This window comes from Pogonomyrmex barbatus, unplaced genomic scaffold (genome assembly GCF_055798465.1).
Source record: "Pogonomyrmex barbatus isolate J1 unplaced genomic scaffold, ASM5579846v1 scaffold11, whole genome shotgun sequence".
NCBI classification, from domain to species: Eukaryota; Metazoa; Arthropoda; class Insecta; order Hymenoptera; family Formicidae; genus Pogonomyrmex; species Pogonomyrmex barbatus.
The window spans coordinates 1186895-1207923 of NW_028297107.1; the positions used below are offsets into that span (position 1 = coordinate 1186895).

A 21029-nucleotide genomic window follows, 5' to 3' on the forward strand; every position below is an offset into this window, starting at 1 on the left:
TTATTATTATTATTAAGAGTGATGTATTTTAATTCGATACAATCGACCGATTAATCCAGAAATAGAATTCGAGGTTGGCGCAAAGAGACTTCCGGTGGACGAACATCTCTTTCGGAGGTTCCTCGGCGGGGATGCATCGATCCAGAGGATATCTCGTCCTCCGCGACGGACATCCCTCAGAGCAGACGCGAACCGCCGCCGCCGCCGCCGCCGCCGCCGCCGCCGCCGCCGCCACCGCCGCCGTCGCTGTCGACTTACTTTTCGCGAGTCACCGCGTACATGGCCGGGCGCAAGACGTCGCTCGACGTAGTATCGATCGCCAGATTAATTTGTAGTCCAGACAATGGGCCGCCATCTCTGCCGTTTCCGGCGATACATCGAACGTAACGTTACGCTGTTTCGTCCGGGCGCCTTTAGTACCACCCGGTACACCACCTCCGCGCCCGGAATAAAACGGGCGGGATAGAGCGCGATGATCCTTCCGAGAGATACCGCGCGCCTTTATTTTGCCTAAGATATTTCCAGCCGTGGATCTTATCTTCGCTTTCGAACACTCGACTGGCGAATGGCCGTACTTTTTCTTCCCGTCGCCCGACGTAAGTGCCCGCGCGCGCGCGCGCGCGCGCATGATTTTCGTGCCCTTGGCAATAGCACGTCATATTTTGCGTCTGCACCAACGCGAATTCCCAAAGTTCCATTTACATAATTGGATAATTTATTTCCAAGCCGAACGGGCTCGCATTTTATTTCAAAGCGGCGTACGCCGTGCACGGTTGTATCTCTTTTGCATCCGAGAGGGTCGCAAATATCGAAGAGAAAATAAGACGAAAATATATATTCCGCTTCTATTACTAGCCTACGGAGGAAAAAATAGATTTAATCGCTTTCCATCTCGGAAGGAAGGCGCAGTCTTACTTCACGAAAGGTTAGGACGTATAAAATCTTCACAACGGGGATTGCACACCCTCGGTCAACGTATCTATGAGGCAGCTGTCCGTCGCTTCTTGCGTTCCGAGTCTTCCGCACCTTGACGGCGACGCATTCGGCCGTTTCGCGCACACATTTCTGGGCCTTTTTTATCTGATCCAGACCACAATGCAGGTATCCGCGTCCGCTTATCTCGCCGTGCACACTTCCGGGTATAAACGCAGAACGACGAAAGTGAACGAGCTCCTCTAACGATTTGATCTCTTTGAGGATGCGATCTTACGCGATAGTAAATTCTCGCCTGTCACTTCCTCCCGAACGGTCTACTACTACCAAATAGATCCTTCTCGATCTTTCTTCTTTTTTTTTTTTCCTTTTTTCTTCCCTTTTTGCGACGAAGACTCCGATGCGCGATACGGTGTCTACACGCGTTACTCGAAAAAAATTGAGATTGGCTCGCTCGCTCTCGGAAACGAACTGTTTATATTTGCAACTTCCGCCTCGCGAAAGCGGGAAAAGATTCAGCAAGCAGGTGTGAAATGCAAACGGCGTGAAACTCACGTTCGACGATCGGCACGCGCGCGTGCACCGCCACCTCCTTCGAAACGCAATCTCGCCGACACAATGGAGTATAGAATTTTTAATACGCCGTCGGGTAATGCGAAACGAGGCGCGAGACAATGGCTCTTTCTCGGGACCGATTCGCGCTCCTTTATCTCGACCCGGCGTTTCCTATATATGCGAGCCGATACGCGGCCGTTGTCGTCGAGGCGAAAACTCTCGACGTCGACACCTGCGACGTGAAAACCGCATGCATTACAACCGAGGTGTCAATCCGGAAACCGTTAGATCCCACGTAATTTCACAAGTGCGTATATCCTCCAGCGGAGCTCTAATGTGAGTTTTCTAAACGCAGTGTCGCGAGAGACAATAAGTCGCGAAACAACTTTCCACGCATAAAAAAAACAGCAAAACGATCTTACATCTACGAGAGAGAGAGAGAGAGAGAGAGAGAGAGAGAGAGAGAAAATTCTGTATTTTATGACGTTCTCTTCAAAGCATCTCTGGCAGATCCGAGGTAGAGACACGAGACAAAAGAAATTTTATGCAATGCACACGAGAGTTACGCGCATTTTACATCGACTCGTTCAAATAATACGCATACTCGTGTGTGTGTGTGTGTGTGTGTGTGTGTGTGTGTGTGCGCGCGCGCGCGCGCGCGCGCGCGTGTGTGTATGTACATAAATTTATATATATAATAATATATATGTATATACGTGTCCCGGTGGAAATCTCCGAATCGGGCTGAATGAATCAGATTGACTCAGAAATTTCCGCGGCGTGAGTCATCGACGTAAACGAAATTATATTTCTGCCGTCTAATGGCAACACTTGTATATTAACATTCCCCGAGCTGGCGGACAAATTCGCACGCGCGCGCGCGCGCGCACATGGGCGCGTGACTCAGCCACACGTTAGATACAGCCGCTAGAATATATAAATACGTAAGGCGCTCGTCTTGCACCCCGACAGACGGCGTCGATTAATCTTCGTGATATCTCGATCGATCCGCGCGAAATGACAGACGGAATCGCGCCCACCGCCGCGCGCCTTCCGTCTCGATATAAAGATATAAGATGCTTGCATTTCCGATTATCAGATTTTTCTCAAGGATGTATAGGGCATTTTCGATTATCTGATATCACCTTGGAAAGGAATACGTCTCGGTACGTAGCGCCGCGCGATGCAAATTTCACGATACACCCTTGCGTAAAGACTGATTTAACGGAAAATAGATTTGTCAGTGGTAGATTCGACGTTTTTACGAGTTGTGCGTAAGATTCAGCCGTGATAAATGACGGGGTCTTAATCCGTGAATAATTCCAGGTAAGCTTTGCTGAAAGTTGTCACCGATTAAATATGGAAAGGTTGGAACGCGTGTTGCTTGTGTTTATCGAAGGAAGAAATAAATTTCGGATGCGTTTTTCGACCGTTTGCGGAATCACAGATAACATTCAATATTGAAAACTGGGTAACCACACGGACACAACAACTCGCCGCACGCAAACGTTTTCGCGAAAATCCGTGCAACCCGCGAAGGACAACGGGACATGTACGCCAAGTCTCGCCCTTGATATCCCATTAGGCGAAATTATAAGCCGGCCGACTCGCGGGAATAAAAAAGGTCAAAGGGCGCGGAGTGGGACGGGGGACAGAGACGCTAGGGGGACAGAGACGCGCGCAAATTTCTATACGGCGATTACGGAGGCGGAGCATTATTGCATCTATTATTTCCGCAGGTTGCACGCGCCCATTATTCCTGGGGAGGCTCTCTCTCTCTCTGTCTCTCTTTCTCCCTTCCTCTCCCTCTCTCTCTCTCTTTTTTTTTTCTATTTTCGGCTCGATGTCAGCGCCGGGGCGAAAGCGCCCGGATGTGTAGCAACGAACGACGAGGGTTTCATCGGCGAGGACAGAGAGGACGGAAGGGGGACGGAGCGAGGGTGGAGGTGGGCCTGGGCTGCTGCCGGTACCGTAATCGAATATCCTAGAATTTAATTTCTATCGGTTCGTCCCGCGCGTCCGACTTTCATATCGCGCTTTTTTGCGACAGTCATTAAATCTAATTTATCGTGACGCTCGCGTTTTTCAGGCATGTGCGCGACGATCCCCCTCGTCCCATCCCGCTATCACCGAAGCAGCGGTGTAACGCGGCCTGGAAAAAAAAAAAAAAAAAAAAAAAAACGGGCCCCTTGGCCGAGTTCCCCTCCCCCCTCCCCCTTTTTCGCTCGTCCACCCTGTCGGAGTGCACTGTCGCGGTGCAACGATCGCACACGCTCCCTACCTTCAGTACGCGTAATTCTTCCCTTTGTAATTGAATACTATAAATTAATCCTTTGATTTATCCTTTGACGCAGGCGTTTCGTATTTCATACGCGCAACTGAAGCGATCAACAATCGCTACCTTGTATGGTAGAGGTTGATAAGCACGGATACAAAGAAACTCTACGCTGTCGCTCAATTTAATGAAAAGTCCAATTTCACTCATCCGAGCTTCAATTACATTTTATCTCTCCAATAGGAGACAAAAGAATATCGTGCAATTATGATTAAATTATGATCGTGCACGCTACTTTTAATGAAAGGTTTATTTATCATATACTGCGGAACAGGAACCAACTATTCTGTCGTCACAGTTGATACTGAGTCAAAAATCTTGATATTACAAAAATATCATAGCAGTTGTCCAGTTACAAATAAACAAAGTTGGCCAGTCGCTAGTTAAAAGATTCGCGCGATAAAGTTTATCTTTATTTTAATTAAAAATATTTGTGAATATTACTTCATTATTATTTTCTCTCAAAATTTTTACAAGAGTAGTGAAACTGTTTAGTTTTAATTATATCAGAAAAGTTTTAATTATATAAATTCACTTATATTTTTTTACATAAGCAGTGATGCAATTCTTTAATTTATTAAAATTATAGTTCTTCATGTATTTTTTTCAATTTCATTATTCTTCTAAAAATAAAAAATTGTAAATAATAATAAATTAATTTATATAAATAATTTTTAAAATAAAAATAAATTTAATTATTCAAATAACTTTATTATTTCTCCTTAATAATGAAGTGACTGAATAATATATAACAATTCAAATTATTATCAGAAGAAAGAAGAAAGAAGCAAATATATATAAAAATTAAAATTTACTATTAATATACATTCGTATAAATATTAATCAGATTTGTACAAGTTTTCTCATCAATTAAGATTCAAATAACGATGTTTTCATTTCAAAGAGCTTTTCCATTATCTTATATAATATTAACAAATCCAACAAAGTGTTATACTACGACTTATATTGGCACAGTTCTTTTATTAAAATTAACTTTAGGTATTATACAATAGTAAACATAACGTTTCTAGGAACATCTATTTTCAGATATAAAAATTATCGCTTCTCATTTTGTATGTACTTTTTTCTATTGTATTTTCTTATAATCTTCAGTGTTACGCACAAAAAAAAAATCAAGTTTTACTTGTTCATTTACTTCTAAGAGCATGAGTAATCAAAATGACAAGATAAAGAGCAGATGTCGTATCTACGACTAAAGATTAAAATGAGGAGGGAGGGGGAAGAGGAGGAAAAGATATTCGGTGTTACAGTCATTTCGCAATACGTCAAGTAGTTTTTGATAGTAGCGAGACTCGTCTAGCACACGGCCTTGACGTTTGTTTAATAGTCGCGCGCTATCGCGCGTACGCAAAGCCGACCGAGCGCCGTGTCGTTGTCATTCACGAGATTCCGAATCGGAATCGCTCCGCGTATCGTCGCGCTTTCTCCATCGAATCTCGATCGCATCTCGAGCACGGGGAAGGAAATACCAAAAATTACGCTCAGAAAACACCACCCAAGCGACGCTCCGTGTATCATTTTATTCTTGTTGCTCCTCGAACGTCGAGCAGAAATAAAGTGATATACGGGAGCTCTTGGGTGATGTTTCCGAATGTCGGGATTATTTCCTTGGTACGAACGATTCGTACCAAGGCTACTCGTCGAAGCAAACACACTTGTGTTCGTTGGGAAACGGAAGAACGTCTCCGTGCGAGACGTGCGAATTATAATAATTTTTGTTTTATAATATTCACCAATGATATAATTATTCTCTTATTTGGACGTGAATATACCTCGCATCGCCTTTTGGACTTTATTATTATTATATTATTATTATATTATTATTATTATTATATATATTATATTATTTATTATTATTATTTTGTTTAAGCGAAATTCGTTTACCATTTTGAAATCAACAGCGCGAAATAATATCGGGGCAGATATTATCGAGGCGAATCGTCGAGTAAACGTGCTGATAATCAACCCGAAATTCAAGAAAAACAAATATTCGGCCTACGTTTGTTCTACAATACGATGAATAATTCACAGAATTCGTCCTTTACGACATATAGGGTATTGTGATGGTCGCGTAGATGTAAACATTCGTGCGGCCGAGACTCGAAGCGGACAAGCGTTATATTGTGTCATCGTATCGTTCAAACTACGCCGGCGACAATCGTCATTTCCTACGATTATTAAAATTATCGCGATTGTCAGATTAATTGGCAGCAATTTGCATCGAGGCGATCTACCCACGAGGCTAATACTTTGCATTATTCTTCGCGATGCGATGTGGTAAATGCGCCGTGTGCGATTAATAGCGTCGGGAATGCTGTGTGATCGTCGCGTTCTGACGTGATTAGTACACGTCGTAATTAATCGTACTTTCGCTGGTGAGTATTGTCTGACTGGAACAAAAAACTTGAAAAGAGGGGAAAAAAGACATTTGAGTAATCTTAGCTCAGTAGTACTCGATGGATGAATAATTGCTTCATATTATTATATATTTGTCATATATTCGCAAAGGTTATAATTATTTTTCGATACTTATCGCGGCGCGCTTTGGGGTTGCGCAATTTAAATGAAACTTGCTAGTATATCTTGTTTTGCAAATGCTTCTAAATTTTATACGCCAAGTCATTTAAGAATGAAAACCGCAATGATATTCTAGAGTGTCAAGTCTGTTTGACACAAGTGTTGATTAAATATTAAAATATTTTATATTTAAATAAAATATATTTTTAAAATTTACTCAAATATTAAAACAGGATATCTATTTAAATATTGTAAAAGAATTTCCTAACAATTGCCGGATTTTTCAAGTTTTTGTTTATAATTCCACGTAAAATTAAAGAATTCTTAAATGCAACTTTGTGAGATAAGTTTATTTTGTTTTCTAATGAAAGCTAGTTAATATTTTGATATTAACATTTTGGCTTCACAGGGAAACATTGGCAAAGTCATTAAAAACTTTTTTTAAAGAAAGACAAGATTTAAATTTACAACAATTATTAAAAATTATAAATTGCAATAAAATTCCATGATACTCTCTGATTCTCTAGAGTAAAACAGAATTCTTTGCGGAATTCCAAGTTTTTCCAGGAAATAGACATCTAATAAAAAATAATTCCGATGATTGTGGTTGCGGTATATATTAAATAAGTATCGTTATCGACATCGCTTTTAAATAAAAGATTTATTTATCATCTCAGTTACGTAACGCGAAAGAAACTCCCCATATTTATCCGATAAATATCTAACTTGAGCGTACGCAGAGTTACTCCGCCCGAGGGAGAGTTTCTTGCTCAATATTCCTTTCCTTTCTTCCGTCTATTTTTTTTTTTTTTTTTCTGCTACTTCGGCATGCCGCCGAGCGATACGCGCGGAAGTGCTACAATTCTACGCCGGCAGTTGTAGCGGAATTCCGTTTGGAAGAGTTAGTTGCGCGCGTGCGCGCGCGCGCGTAAAAGGTACCGCGCCCCCAAAAGCGATCGGGAGAAAAAATTACGAACGCGTCGCGCTATCATCTACCGGGAGTGCACTTTTTTTTTCCGTTCCTCTTCCTCCTCCTCCTCCTCCTCCTCCTCCTCCTCTTCCTCCTCCTCCTCCTCCTCCACCTCCACCTCCACCTCCACCTCCACCTCCTCTTCCTCCACCCACGCTCGTCAGTCGTGCTCTGGCAGGAGTTCAAAGGACGACGAGTGATCGCGCGCGCGGCACGCTGATCGATCGCTGATCGAGCGGAACGAGGAGCAGAGGCAGGTAGGTAGGTAGGTAGGTAGGTAGGTAGGTAGAGAGGCGCACCGCGCGCTCGGCTCTCTCGTCAGCCCGCTCGCTCGCTCGCTCGCGCAGATAACGACGAGAGGTTATAAATCTCCTTCCGGTCGGAATCGGGAGCGAAGCAATCTGCGGAATGGTCCGGTCATCCGTCCATCAAGTCGGCGCGCACCGCGACATGCAGTACGCCACGTATTAATATATATCTGCGGGGGCGGCTGTGCGCGTGCATAGAGCCGCGCGTGTGTGCGGCCGTTTGTATAGGGTGTCCGAGAACGAGCGAATCTTAAGAATCTAAAATGCTCGTCCGGAGCGGGAAGACGCGATCGACATCATCGCGGTGAGTCGATCATTGTTTAATATTCGTCGTTATTGACAAGATTGTTCATCATACAAAAATTCGACTTAAGATGACATAACATCTATATCTCTTAAAATAATTTTATCTTTATATAAATTTCTCCAAAACAAAAGTTTATCTTTAGATAATTGTTAATAGATAATTGTTAATTCTTTTTATCGACTTTATCAACACACATGTATCATGTACTACGCAACCTTTCCCGAAGTGATTCTAGCATTTCTTAAAATCGATCCGTTCTTTCTTCTTCTCTATCGCGTTGCATATTGCAAGTTTTTAATTTCAGCATTAAACGTAATAAAACGTAATAAAAAAATCATATAGCTCGAAAAGTCAATTCTGTCAAAATATGATCCATTTAAATTTAAAACAAATGACAGAGTTAGAAATTATTTGATAATCTCTAATCACACTTGACATTGTAAACATTTCTCAACTAAATATCGATTAGATATCGAGATAAGATTTTTGTTCATGTTTCCGTATTATCCCTCGCTGAATCATGTGTCACGCGGTGCTCCCGAGACACACCGTATACACGGCCGCGTGTATGTGCACGCGTGTCGGCCTGCATATGCACACGCACAGGCGACACCGGGTGCATCGTGCACGCCGCCGCGACTGCAAGGACCGCGCTCTGCTCCTCTCCCTCTCGCCGCCTCGCGCCACCCTCTGTCTCTGTCGCTCGTTCTAGTCCGGTATTTATGCGCGTTTCGATGGGAAAAGGCAGCGCAACTCGGACGCGACGCAAGATAATTTCTGATTTACCGCGAGCTCGCCGGAGCTGTCGCCCGCCGTACATCGCGCACGGAGATCCGTCCTGCGCCGCATTTTCGAAATGGAAACCCACCCCCTTTTCCTGCCCCATCCACCCCGCCGGCCGTCGCGATAGCGTTCCAGCAACGTTCGTTCGACGGAACTCGAAAAGGAAAAAAAAGGAGAGAGAGAGAGAGAGAGAGAGAGAGAGAGAGAGAAAACGTCGCGTATGCTCGGAAATCGGATGCGATCGTAAAAGTTAGATCCTGGCAAATTTGATCGTTTCGAAAGCCGAGGCTGCAAAAATGGGTTATGTAAATAAGGGATGAGACGCTTTTAACTCTTTCGGGATAGGCGCAACCCCCGATCGTTATTGAAATTCTAAAGCGGTCGGTCCCGAGTTTGTCGGATAGGTGAAGGCAAATTAAATTTCCTTCATTTTTCTTTTTCCTGAATTTGCATGCGCGTTTTCATAAAGTTAAATACCGAGATAATAACCGCGCGAAAAGTCGACGCTAGAATTACGGTTTAAGTCGCCAAAGTCGCTCAACGGGAATAATACACGGGCGGCTTCTTGGAGGAAGTTAGGAGGAAAGATCGCTGAACTCGCTTACAAGATCGCCATTTTTCCGGAACGGTAACTGTGCGTGATGATGAACGATAAAGAGGCTTTCCTATACCGCCGTCGTGCATCAGGAATAAACGCGATGCACCTTTGCGTTGCATTTCTCTGATCGAACCCGGCGCACGCAATCGCGCGGCCGATGGGCCACGTTCCGCGGAATTTCGCAGAGCGCAGAAAATGGGGGGGGAGGGATTAAACGATCCCCGATAAATGCGCGCGCGCGCGCGCGCGCGGCCTTTCTTAACGGCCGCGATTCGCCCGCGAGATTAACTCGTAACTGATCGGACGTCGAGAGCGCGCAATACGTCCATCAGGATTCGCCAAGACTTATTCGGATAGATTCAAGAAAGCGTGTTTCTTTCATCTTCGCCGACTCCTCGCGATCGCCCGCGTATAAAAAAATCAAGTTGCGCAATTTAAGTTTAATTATCCGTCATTTAAATATTAATGTTACACTCACTCGTCTCTTTATTCTTTATTTAGTAGGAGCCTAAATCATTGACGGTCTTCTTTCCTCTCGATGCAAATGCCTGTTTCGATAAGGAAATTTAAGGAAAGTGGAGACGCGGTCCCGTCGCGAAAATCGCGACTGGGGAATTGAACGATAAAGAGCGAGACGCGTGGAGGTTCGCCGTATGGTACCATGGTCGTTACATTATTACAGAGAGGTCGTTGCGGGAATTTCAAGTCGACGGAAGCGTCTTCCGAGCCGTCGTGCGGCTGAATGTTTTACGAATAGCTCCGCGGACGTTCCGGGTGGACGCGCATACAACTTTTATCAACGAGCGGATCTTTCGCCTCCCTTTTTAACCATCTCCATCTCTCTTTCCCACCACTTGATTTCTCCAACCCCTCATTCGGACTGCCCTACGCTGAGCTCTTCTCCTCCCCGCTCGTCGGGATTTCGCTCGAAACGCTTGTCGTCGTAGTTGTCGTCGTAGTTGACGTCGGAGGGAAGTGGGGGAGGGAAGAGAAAATACGGGGAACGCTAAGCGGTCGCGTTTTCCCGGCATATTACTTAAGCGATCCGATATCGATTTCCGGTCCGAGGGCATTTTCATGCCGCGAAATAATGCATTCCCCGAGCGAGCGACGCCGCGAAGGTCGCCGCCTCCCACGGGACCAAGCCAGACGCGGATTTCAGGGTAACTTTCGACTTCCTCAGCACTCGGGAGCCGCCACTCGAGGCGAATTCTTCTGCAATTTTCAACGCGCGCCTTAACGTAACCACTACTCCGGAAAAATGGAACGCCGACGTCGATACAAGGCTCTCTCCCTTTCTTTCCGTCGGGCGTCGGGAAAGGACGGGGCGATTTATCGAATTTCCTAAAGTGTCTGAGAAAGTACAATAGCTTCCGTGCGGAGCTCCACTTAGGCCAACGATAACACTGACAGCCATTTTTCGTCGATAGGAATTAATCTACAATTGTTTCGTGGTAAAGATATCATCTCGGAGATTTGTTCGTTTAACTCGTTTCCCAGTGTTTTAGAATGAAAACAATGTTTTACGTAAGTACAATTCTGTTTGACTTATTTTGCACTCAAAACAACAGTTATATATATTATTCGTAATTATTTTGCATAAAAAAAATATAATATTTAAAAAATGATATCAGGAAATAAAAATCAAATTCTCAGCGAAAATTCTTAGCTTCTAAATGAATAAAATGCGAGTATCGTTTTGCAAAGTAGAAAATAAGAAACTATTATGAAGAAGCTCGACGCAGGTAAATAACCAGCGAGAAACATTGCACCAAGCATACTTTTTCAAGCGAGATTCGGAATAGTCGGCGATTCCTCAGCAGGACGGTGTACAGAGTATTTTAGAAAATCCATACAATTAAAAAGGAACTCTTTAATTATATTTATATAGATGTATATATATATATATATATATATATATATAATTTTTTGAGATAATTATCTTAATCATATTCTATAAAAATTAAAAACGGAAATTGAATTATGAATTCATTTATCATCAAAGATTAAAATCTGGCGGAAGAAACACAGATAATAAAATATTATTTTACCGTTTCGTTTTAAAAGAACTTTAATGGAGAATTTTAACATGAGCAATCGTTAGAAAAATATTTAAAGTGTAGTATTACAAAGTTGTGAGAGTAGATCGTGAAAAGAGGAATCCGTAGAGGCGAAAGGAAAAACGAGGAGTCTGAGATACTCTGTCTATTCTACGTATATTATCTCGATGCTGTCGGTGGACAATGATTCCGCGAAGATAAATCCCACGGAATATATCCAGTCCGGTTAACCCAACGCGAGACGATTTCCGAAGCGAGGAAGGAAAGCGGCAAGAAACATTCGTGCTCTGCCGACGCAGAGCGCGATGTGCTAATGTCGAAGGAGAGAGAGGGAAAAAAAACAAAAACGGAAAAGGGGAAAAGAGATCGTTTGGAAAAGAGATATAAAAAAGGAGGGGGAGAGGAGAAAGAAAGAAAGAAAGAAAGAAAGGAGAGGCTTCTCTATGGATGGAGGAATGGGAGGAGGCGGGGGGGGGGGGGGCAGCGGACGCGGAATGAGGGACCGAGAGAAGTTAAGTGCTCGGGCGCCTATGCGGTCCGGTTACCCCGGGATTATATTCCAAGTATTGCCATTATGCGAGGAGTTTCCTAGGAAGGCAATTTTCGAAATATTTAAAATACATACCATTACGGTCGCTAAGCCGGCCCTTATTATAAAATAGTCCTCCGCCGAACGGCGGCGAAAGGGTGGCTACGTAATACACACCGGAACAGACCGAGAAGGGCGGACGGGGAGGGCGGGAGTCACGGGGGGGGAGGGAAGATGGAAACCCCGCGGGGTTCTCTCTTCTACCTATTTTCGAGATCTCGCGAACGACGGAGTGGCATATAGCCACTGTATGCGGGTACCCACCAATTTCTTCCGGCTCGTCATCCTTGCGACGGGCGACGCGACCGAACGATGATTTTTTTGAAAAAAGAAAAGAAAAAAAACACCCGCGGCCTATAGCCCCGCGTGTCGCGTAAATGCGCGTGTCTACGAAAAATCTAGGCATCGCGTGCGCGCCTTGCGTGCGCCAGCGCGAGCACTCGCGCGCAAAAAAGCCGGCAACTGGACCGAGCCGGGATTACCGTTTACTTTGTAAGTGTAAGTGTGCGGGGTCGCCCCGTGAGAAACGAGCGAAGGAATCCGCGTTCAGAGAAGGCGCGCGTCGAGCGGATTTTAACTCTAATTAAGCATTTAATCTTTACGCGTGCTGAAAGAGGAGAAAGTGATTTTCTTTGTCTTAATTCTTAAATTATAAGCGACAGTAGAGAATTTAATTCGAAACGATAACGAAATGTCAGATGAAATTATCAGATATTATTTTTCATCTCAAAAGTCAGCTTCGCTTTAATTTGATATATTTAATAAATAGCAGGCTTAATCAAATTAAAAGCAGCTTTCCGAGTCGATCCTCATTCCCGGAGCGGGAATACATAAAACGCGACCGTGTCAGAGATCCGAAATCACCGGGGGCAGCGTCGATACGTGTCAAAAAAACGCGAGAGAAAGGGAGGGGGGGAGGGTCCTCTCGATCACTTCTGACAGCATGGTAATCGACTTCTGAGCGCGACGCGAGCGATACCGGGGTCCGCGCGCTCGTATCGCGATCGTTTTCTGGACGGAAGGCCGAAAGAAGGTGGATGAGACGACCGGGGGATGGATGGGCGCGCGGGTAACGCGCGCGCATTTTAATACATCGGGGGGCGGGCTTTTCAATTTTGAATCCCGTCGGGACGATCCTCTCGTTCTCCTGATGTATCGCTTACGTTACGCGTTGATCAACGCGAGCGATCGACATGTGCGCGTTTTTACGCGCGCGTTACGATCGCCGGCACCGACACATACGTGCACACACGTACGGCACGGTGGAGACAACAAACGGGAGCCGTCCGCGATTGTGTGTCTCTGTCGATACGAGAGTGCATACGAAGCGAATATCGCGAGCGAGCGAGCGCGCGCGCGCGCGCGCGCGTACGAGCGCTGGTGAGATGCCACTTGTGCACACGCGCGAGAGCGTGCGAGACGCGCGAAAACACAATCAAGGCCGCGCCGGGCAAAAACACTAATTTAAACGGAACGAAGGAAATATGTAGTCACATCCGGTGTATCAGGATGAATGGCGCTCGGTTACTACAATTCACGATTTACTGTTTCGCGACTTTTTTCTCTGCCGACGCGTCGGGGATCCGTTCTCTCCTGCCGGTCTTTTCTCCCCGCCGCTCGTTGCATTCTCCCTCTCGCGTTCTCTCTTTCTTTCTCGCTCCCGAGTCATCGGATATGAGAGAGAGAGAGAGAGAGAGAGAGAGAGAGAGAGAGAGAGAGAGAGAGGAGAGAGAGAAGAGAGAGAGAGGAAAGAGAGAAACAGAAAGAGAGAAAGAGAGAGAGAGGGCAAGCACCGGAGGATGGCAGGGCAGAACGATCCGGGAGGTAAAGCCGTTATTGCCAAAAAGGATAATGCGAGGGAAGATTAAATTTTTTTCGACCCGCCCTTTCGAGCTCCACCGACCGCGTGATCACGCTTTGCTGCTTCTCGTGTTGTACACTGTGTACACTTTTCGGGGGATGCGCTCGCTAACCTCCCTTTCTCTCTCTCTCTCTCTCCCTCGTCGTCACCCTTCCCGAGTATCGCGCTTTTCGCAGCCGATTTTCCGTCGGTGCGAGTCTCGCGATCGTCACTTTAGATCGTTCCCAGAAATCGGCATCAATATTGCACACAATTCCTGTTATTTTAATATTATTATTACGTTAAATTCCTTACAATCTTGTAAGTCTACTAACTTTTACGAAATATATAATATGAATAGTTAGGAATGCAATATTTCAAAATAATTGCGTAAATAAGTTTTAATAAATAAGCTTTCGTATCTTTTTATAAATTTATTTATTCGGTAGAATCGACTTAATCAAATTCAATCTTATTTACAATTATGTCAAATTATCGAACGGTATACTCATTATGAAAGTAACATATTCAGCTGTCAGCTAGAAAGATTTAGCTGCAACTTAATAACATTTTTTTCTGTAATAAATAATGAATCGCACGGACACAACCTGTTCTTTGGTATGCAAACGAACGCACGAATAAACGATGCGATTAGGGTACGATTAAGCAATCGCGGGAGATACATCGTGGGGCCCGCGTGCGTGCACGATAGGTGAAATATAATTTATATTTATATCGCGTAATGCCCCGCGTATACGTCGTCCTGAGGCCCCTCCGGGGATCTTGAACCCATTCGTGGTATAAATAATTGTTGTCTCTGGTTTTCGTCGCCGGAGGCGGGCGATTCATAACTCAGGACGCTCCCTGTTGATTCCTTAATTTCCGACGAGATGCGGAAGGTCAATCGCCACTTTTAGCGACGGTAAGGAGCGTTATTTCATTACATTATATTCTTTAATATGTACGCTAATACGCCAATAAAATATCGAAATTCATCGAATGAAATACCAGGCAAATCTCTTATATATATATGTACGATAACTTCGAACGCGGTGGAAAGAGAGGAGACGCGATCGTTTTTTGGTCAACATGCATGCGACGTAATAAAGAATTGGATATTATCTAAAGAAATTTAGTCATTGGTATTCGACAAAGTTCTTATATGGTAATTTTATCATCGATGTGTATAATGAATTTTAACTTTATACTTTATATATATATACGAGCGTTGGAACGTGTCTTCTCTTCTTGTAAAAAATACTTCGTATACTTCGGAGAGATAGGGCTCGCTATCGAGAAACCGACCTTCGGCGATGAAACTCTTTGACGAATACAAAACGGAGAGCGACTCCCAGCGTGCTCGACAATTTCGCTTCTCAATGGAGAAAATATAAAGTTATTAGAATTAGATTTTAGATGGAGAATAAAATTCTGCCAAGCGCTTAAGTCGGTAATCTAACGCGCGCGCGTACTCGTATTTGTCTGCACTTTTTCCCCCGACTTTACTTCATCATTTCCTCCGTGGTTTTCAACTTACATTTCTCTTTATTTTGAATAAATTAATCCAAGAACTTTCACGCTAATACTGATATACTGTTTATATAAATGAAAACATCGCTTTCTCTTTTTCTACAAACTCCTCTCTGTTTCTCACTCTTTTTCTTAGAAATAGCGACGCATTCCATCCATTTACTGCAATCTGCATAATTACATTTTATTTCATTTCATCTACTTGTATAATTATTCTCTCTCGTTTCCCCCTCCCCCCCCCCCCTCTCTCTCTCTCTCTCTCTCTCTCTCTCTCTCTCTTCGTCGTCCCGTAAGAAAAAAAATTCCATGTCGACGGTACTTGGCACAGCGCTCTCGCGGCTTGGCATTCCGCGATCCCCGGGTCCATTGGCTTCTCTCGCCCGCATCAATTAGGTATTTTAATCGGAAAGGCACCACGGAATAGTTGCGATACTACAACGGCGTGCATTTACGATACGCGCGCACAGGCAGTCAGGCAGTCAGGCAGGCAGGCAAGCAAGCAGGCAGGCAGGCAGGCAGGCATGCCCGGAGAATTGGAACGTGGTTGCGTTAACATAATGGAATTCCGCGGAATGTTATAACCATTATATACGTATAGCGGATTACGTCACGGTGCGGCGGAGCCGACGACGTGTGCGCCCCGCGAGAGGAGAGAAAAATAATGCTGCTCGCCGGCCTGCGCGAGTCGCTCACTTTAATTTCCTAGATTGAACTCGACTGACGCGCGCGCGCGCGGAGCCGGAGTCTTACTTCGCGTGCTTTTCCGCGCGTAAACGCTCGTAATCGGCGTGTCCCCACCGCTCGCGTCGCGAGCCGCGTTAACTTCCTTCCATCATCGTCCGCGAATCTGGGAACACCGTGGGACGTGGAAATTTAGCGTGTGAGTTTCACTACGGACTCCGCTACGTCGCCGAATATCGGCCTTCCGGATGCACGTAAGGCGCGCCGAGTGAAACTGACAGTCAAAGGAATCTCCCTCCCCTCCCCTTCCATACCACCACGTCGATCGTGCGCGCATTCAGCTTCCGGTAGGATAATAATTAAACTTATTTAATTTTCCGATTAGCTCTCTGGAACTCGATATTTCTATGTAGAATTTTCATGTAACGTTAGATGTTCATATATTAAGACTTTTATCCTACTTATCGGATTACCTTACATAAGCAACATAAAAAACATACGGCTACCGATGTAAATTATAATATATTATACATCTGGATAAAACTGGGAGAAACCTTGAATAATGCATCAAAGTGTTTATTATCACCGACGCTGGAAATCTAGACAACAGTTTTTACAAGTGAAGCGCATGCACACATATGATCGGTAATTTAATCGGTTAAATTTAATCAAGATCGCGAATCCACTATCCAGTCCGCACACCCAGCGTCCGTATTATCGATACAAATAAGTGATACATAATTATACCATGTGATATCGCAAAGGATAGGAGCGCGAACGTTACTGAAAGCGGCGAGAGAGAGAATATATTTCGTTAAACGGAATTAACTGTCCGGCCTAAGTCGACGGCAACCTGCCCCTCCCCCTCGTGTCCGACGGTCGTCGTGCTAGTTACAAAATGGCTTGTAACTAGTCGCACGCTTAATAACTTGCACCGGTAGCGGACGATAAATAATGCAGGAGACACCGTCGTCCCGATGTAATTAACGAGAACAGTCGATACCCCAGGCGTGTGCGCCCGTGTGTGTACGCCCGCGTGCGCGCGTGTTTGTGTCACGTACGCGCGCGCGAGCGCGAACGAGCGCGGTCAATATTTGTCATCCGCTTTAACAAAAAGAACGTTACAAAACGCTCGGCCGGATGCACCCCGGCCAAATATTGACTGCGCTCATTGACGTTCATTGATACTCTCAATTAGCGCATACCGTCGAAGCCAATCGCCGGGTAATTGGGATGGCTCTCCACCTCCGTGTTCGCGGAAAAGCGCGCGCGGTCCTCTCTTTCCCTCCGCCTGTTGTCGTCCTCCTCCCGCCCCCCCTGTCCACTTTTGCTCTCCCTCCTCTCGCATCCGCGCGACCGTAGGAACGGTTTCGGCGCGAAAATTCGTCCCGCGCTCTCTCTCTCTCTCTCTCTCTCTCTCTCTCTCTCTCTCTCTCTCTCTCTCTCTCTCTCTCTCTCTCGCTCGTATAATTGGCGCGTCTAGAGCCTAGCCGCGACTCTTTTCCGTACCGCCGCACGAAAGCGCGGCCAATTATACGGGACCGCACCGCGGATAGGAGAGCCTCCCGACTTGGGCTTTCTCGAGGATCGCCTGTTGGGTCGGTCGTTTGCCTTGACTAGGACGAACGCGTGTCCTAATGACGTGAGGCACGCGCGGAACGCGAACCGCACCGCGCTCTCGTTAATGAGTGACCGGCCGAGGTTGCGGCCGTGCCACGGATAGGGAAACATCTTCGTTCTCTCTCACTGGGAAAATTGCGTTCGCACGATTTCGGGTTAACCGTCCCGGAGCGCCAAAGTTTCGATCGAGGGAAGTTCGCTCGGGAGTTGACTTGGAGGGAAGAGAAACGCCGTCGTTTCTTATTTCAATTCGCAGCGGCACGTCTCTCTGATCGGCGGAGGAAACTTTTAATTGACCCTCCCGTTGTCGAATTATTTCTAAATGTTAGGCAAATATTGAAATATTTCTCTTCGCTCATATTTATTTTATCCAATATTGGAGCAAGTTTAAATGTATGCGCGCGCGAGTTTCTTAGTTACGGCGCAGAGAAAATTATTTGCCCGTTTATTTAACGTATCGATAATAAAATTAACGTTTGTAATGTAAGCTTAATTACGCTAACCGTAATTCAAATTGAAAAATGCATATTTTATAAATTTCTAATCTATATGTATAAGTTGCACCATCTTCAACATTTATATCCAAGAACAATCAACCTAATCAACTTTTTTTAACTGTGCATTTCTTGAATCGCGAAGATCTAACGCTACTTCTGACGGAAATATTGTTTTTATTCTATTCTCGTTAACAGCAAGTATAATTCTGACGATTTTTTTGTGTGTTTCCCGCATATTATTTCTACTAATTTATCTTCGGCAAGAAGAGAAGTAATATTCTGCCATCGCTAAAAACAGGAAAGCTACATACAGCGCATCGGAATACATATCTGAGTGGTTCGATGTTATCATAAGCATAAAAATCTTCTAATTACAACACTCCATGCAATTACGGAATTCTTATTGTACAATTTGCATCGAAAATTACATATTAGCACCGACGCGTGCAAAGACAGATGTCCGTCCCGGGAAAAAGAATTAATCGCAAGAAATAATATCACTCTTGCTGCGATAAAAAAACATACATTTAGCAACAATTTTCAAACATGCGCACGATGCTATGATGTAATAGTTATGCAGAGAACTTTTTCGCGTTTAAAACAAAGATCGTTGCGTTTAAATCTTTCAATATTTAACGCAGATTTGACTTAGCTGAATTTCGCGCGAATCACGGAAAGTCACTTTTTTACTAATAATATTAGCACGTCGCTCCGTATGCCAAGGCTATTTCCCTGACAATTTTCGCGAAGAAGCTAATCTATTTATTTGCATTACCGACACTTAACTTTGAGGCGTAAATCTTTCCTCTCGTTGTAAATAAAGAAAAAGGAATACAGGAGTAAAAAGGTCTCGACTCACCCTTTCCTCCTCCCGAATCATCTCCGCGATGCCGGGCTTGATCTCGAGGTCATCGCCTGTGCTGGACTGACTGCCGACGTTCTGCTGATGATGCTGCTGTTGCTGCTGTTGTTGCTGCTGTTGCTGTTGCTGCTGCTGCACGCTGAGCTGCTGGCCATGGCCGCCCAGGTGGTTGACGGGCGCGTGCGGACCGGAAGTCACGTGGCCGGGCACGTGGTGGGTCGGCAGGGGGTGCGAGCTCTGCTGTCCCTGCGGCGGTGGTGGCGGGGGTGGCGGTAAGGGCAGCGAGACCGGAAGTTCCTGCAGGTTGATCTGCGGCGTGACGGAGATGCTGGGCGTGCTGGGCGAGCCGAGGGACCGAGGAGTCGAGCTGGCAGTCGACGGCACCATGCTGTGAATCTCAGGCACGACGACGTTACCCCCGATCACGTCCTGGTCGTCGGGGCCGATGCTAGCGGAGCCAACGCGTTCCGGACTGTTGGCGGACGGTGAACGATCGCCGGACATCCGGCGGCGCTTCTTCCGCTGCATCGCCGCGTTCGCGGCCTCCTCCAGGCTAGGCCTGGATGTCAACTCCTGTTCGCTATTAACGTCCGCGAGGCCTCGGATCTTGAGACTCTCCGCGACTTTGAGCAACGGCCCAATCTGCTCTTGGGAGACATTGATCTCGCCCTTGTACATGAACTCGACCGCGGCCTTGAGCTCCGGCCACTTGATGTCCTTCATGATGACGATTGGATGCTGACAGGGGTTGTCGAAGAAGAGTGCCTGGAAGTACGGGCTGCAGGCCGACAGGACCATCTTGTGGGCCTTCACGCTATGCCCGTCGCAGGCCAGGGTGACGTCTACGAAGCTCTCACTCTGTAGGAGTTGGTCGAAGACATTGGTCAGATTAGTCTGATAATTGTTCCAGCGCAGACAGAACTGCTGGGGTGACCCAGCGCCGCTTTGTTGCGTCATGATACTTCTCGCTTCTCTTGCGTTTCTTAGAGAGGAGAATTTCTTCCTTTTTTTATTTCACCACTCGATTCTTTCCTCTTAAACTTTCTTCCTCACTGCTCTTCTTCTTTCGTTTCTTCGTTTCTTCCTCCAGTCTTTTTCTCGTGGCGTGTCTCGTCTCGGAGCTTCAACGGTCACCTTGATCTGATCAGCAACGAGGCCGCGTCTGCAAAACACACATGCACAGCCACACGTAAAATCTCCAGATGCCGCGCGCGAAATGACGCGGGGAGTGTGAGAGTGCTTTATCCGCGCGCCTCGTGGCCTCGTGGCGCGGATCTGTCAGACGCGAACCGACGCGGACGTCATCGTCCCGTTGGGACGTCGCGGTCGAGCATCTTTCATCTTAGCTCCGAAACGTGGCTCGGAGAATACACACCGTATACTCGAATACTCTCTAATCCACTCTCACGCTTCCGAAAGAATTAGAGTTCGCCTTGTCTTCCCCAACGGAGCATCGTACACGACGGGGAATCTCCCGAGGGATCAGGGATAGTCCCGAGACGGGGGAGGGGGTCGCGTCCCTACCACGATACACCACGCGGCACACTTAAGATCTTTGCTCTCTCCCTTCCCTTCTATCTTTTCTCTCTCTCTCCTTTTTTTCTCTACAGTTTCCAGCTATTGTATCACTTATATTAGTCTCATCGAAATGTCTATCGCGTTTTGTCCGAGAGAGGAAGTCAGAATTCACCATCAGTCACCCACCACCAACCACCTCGAAACGCGACGACAACGATCACGACGGCGACGTTTTTCCGCGACGGAATCGCGCGTTACGGATAATGCGGATGCGAATGCGGATCGCGATAAACGCCGTGCGACGTACGGCGCGACTGTCCGCGTGTTGAGAGGCGCGTGCTGCGCGCGGCGAAGGGTGTCGAAGCGACGAACGGCGTACGATCTGCACCCCGTGACGAGCGCGTCGCGACTGAGAGTGCCAGCAAAGCGCGGCGGCGGTTCGCTCGAACGGCAGTGGTGGCACCGTGCGCGGCGCAGCGCTTCGCGGCAGCGGCAACAGCAGCGG

The 21029-nt window shown here is 46.0% G+C and overlaps 1 protein-coding gene across 3 annotated transcripts in view; it reads right to left on the bottom strand.

The window, feature by feature from the left end:
* Positions 1 to 21029, bottom strand: part of LOC105422703 (protein bric-a-brac 1) — a 368722-nt gene that overhangs the window by 260373 nt on the left and 87320 nt on the right. The window contains exon 4 of one of the 3 annotated variants that reach the window (XM_089071328.1): positions 19004 to 20168. In XM_089071328.1, the coding sequence (XP_088927454.1) occupies positions 19004 to 19963 (960 nt within the window). In that variant the 5' untranslated portion in view covers positions 19964 to 20168. Of the gene's footprint in view, positions 1 to 19003; positions 21012 to 21029 lie in introns of those variants that run through there. The other 2 variants (XM_089071329.1, XM_089071327.1) reach the window with 2 other exon arrangements.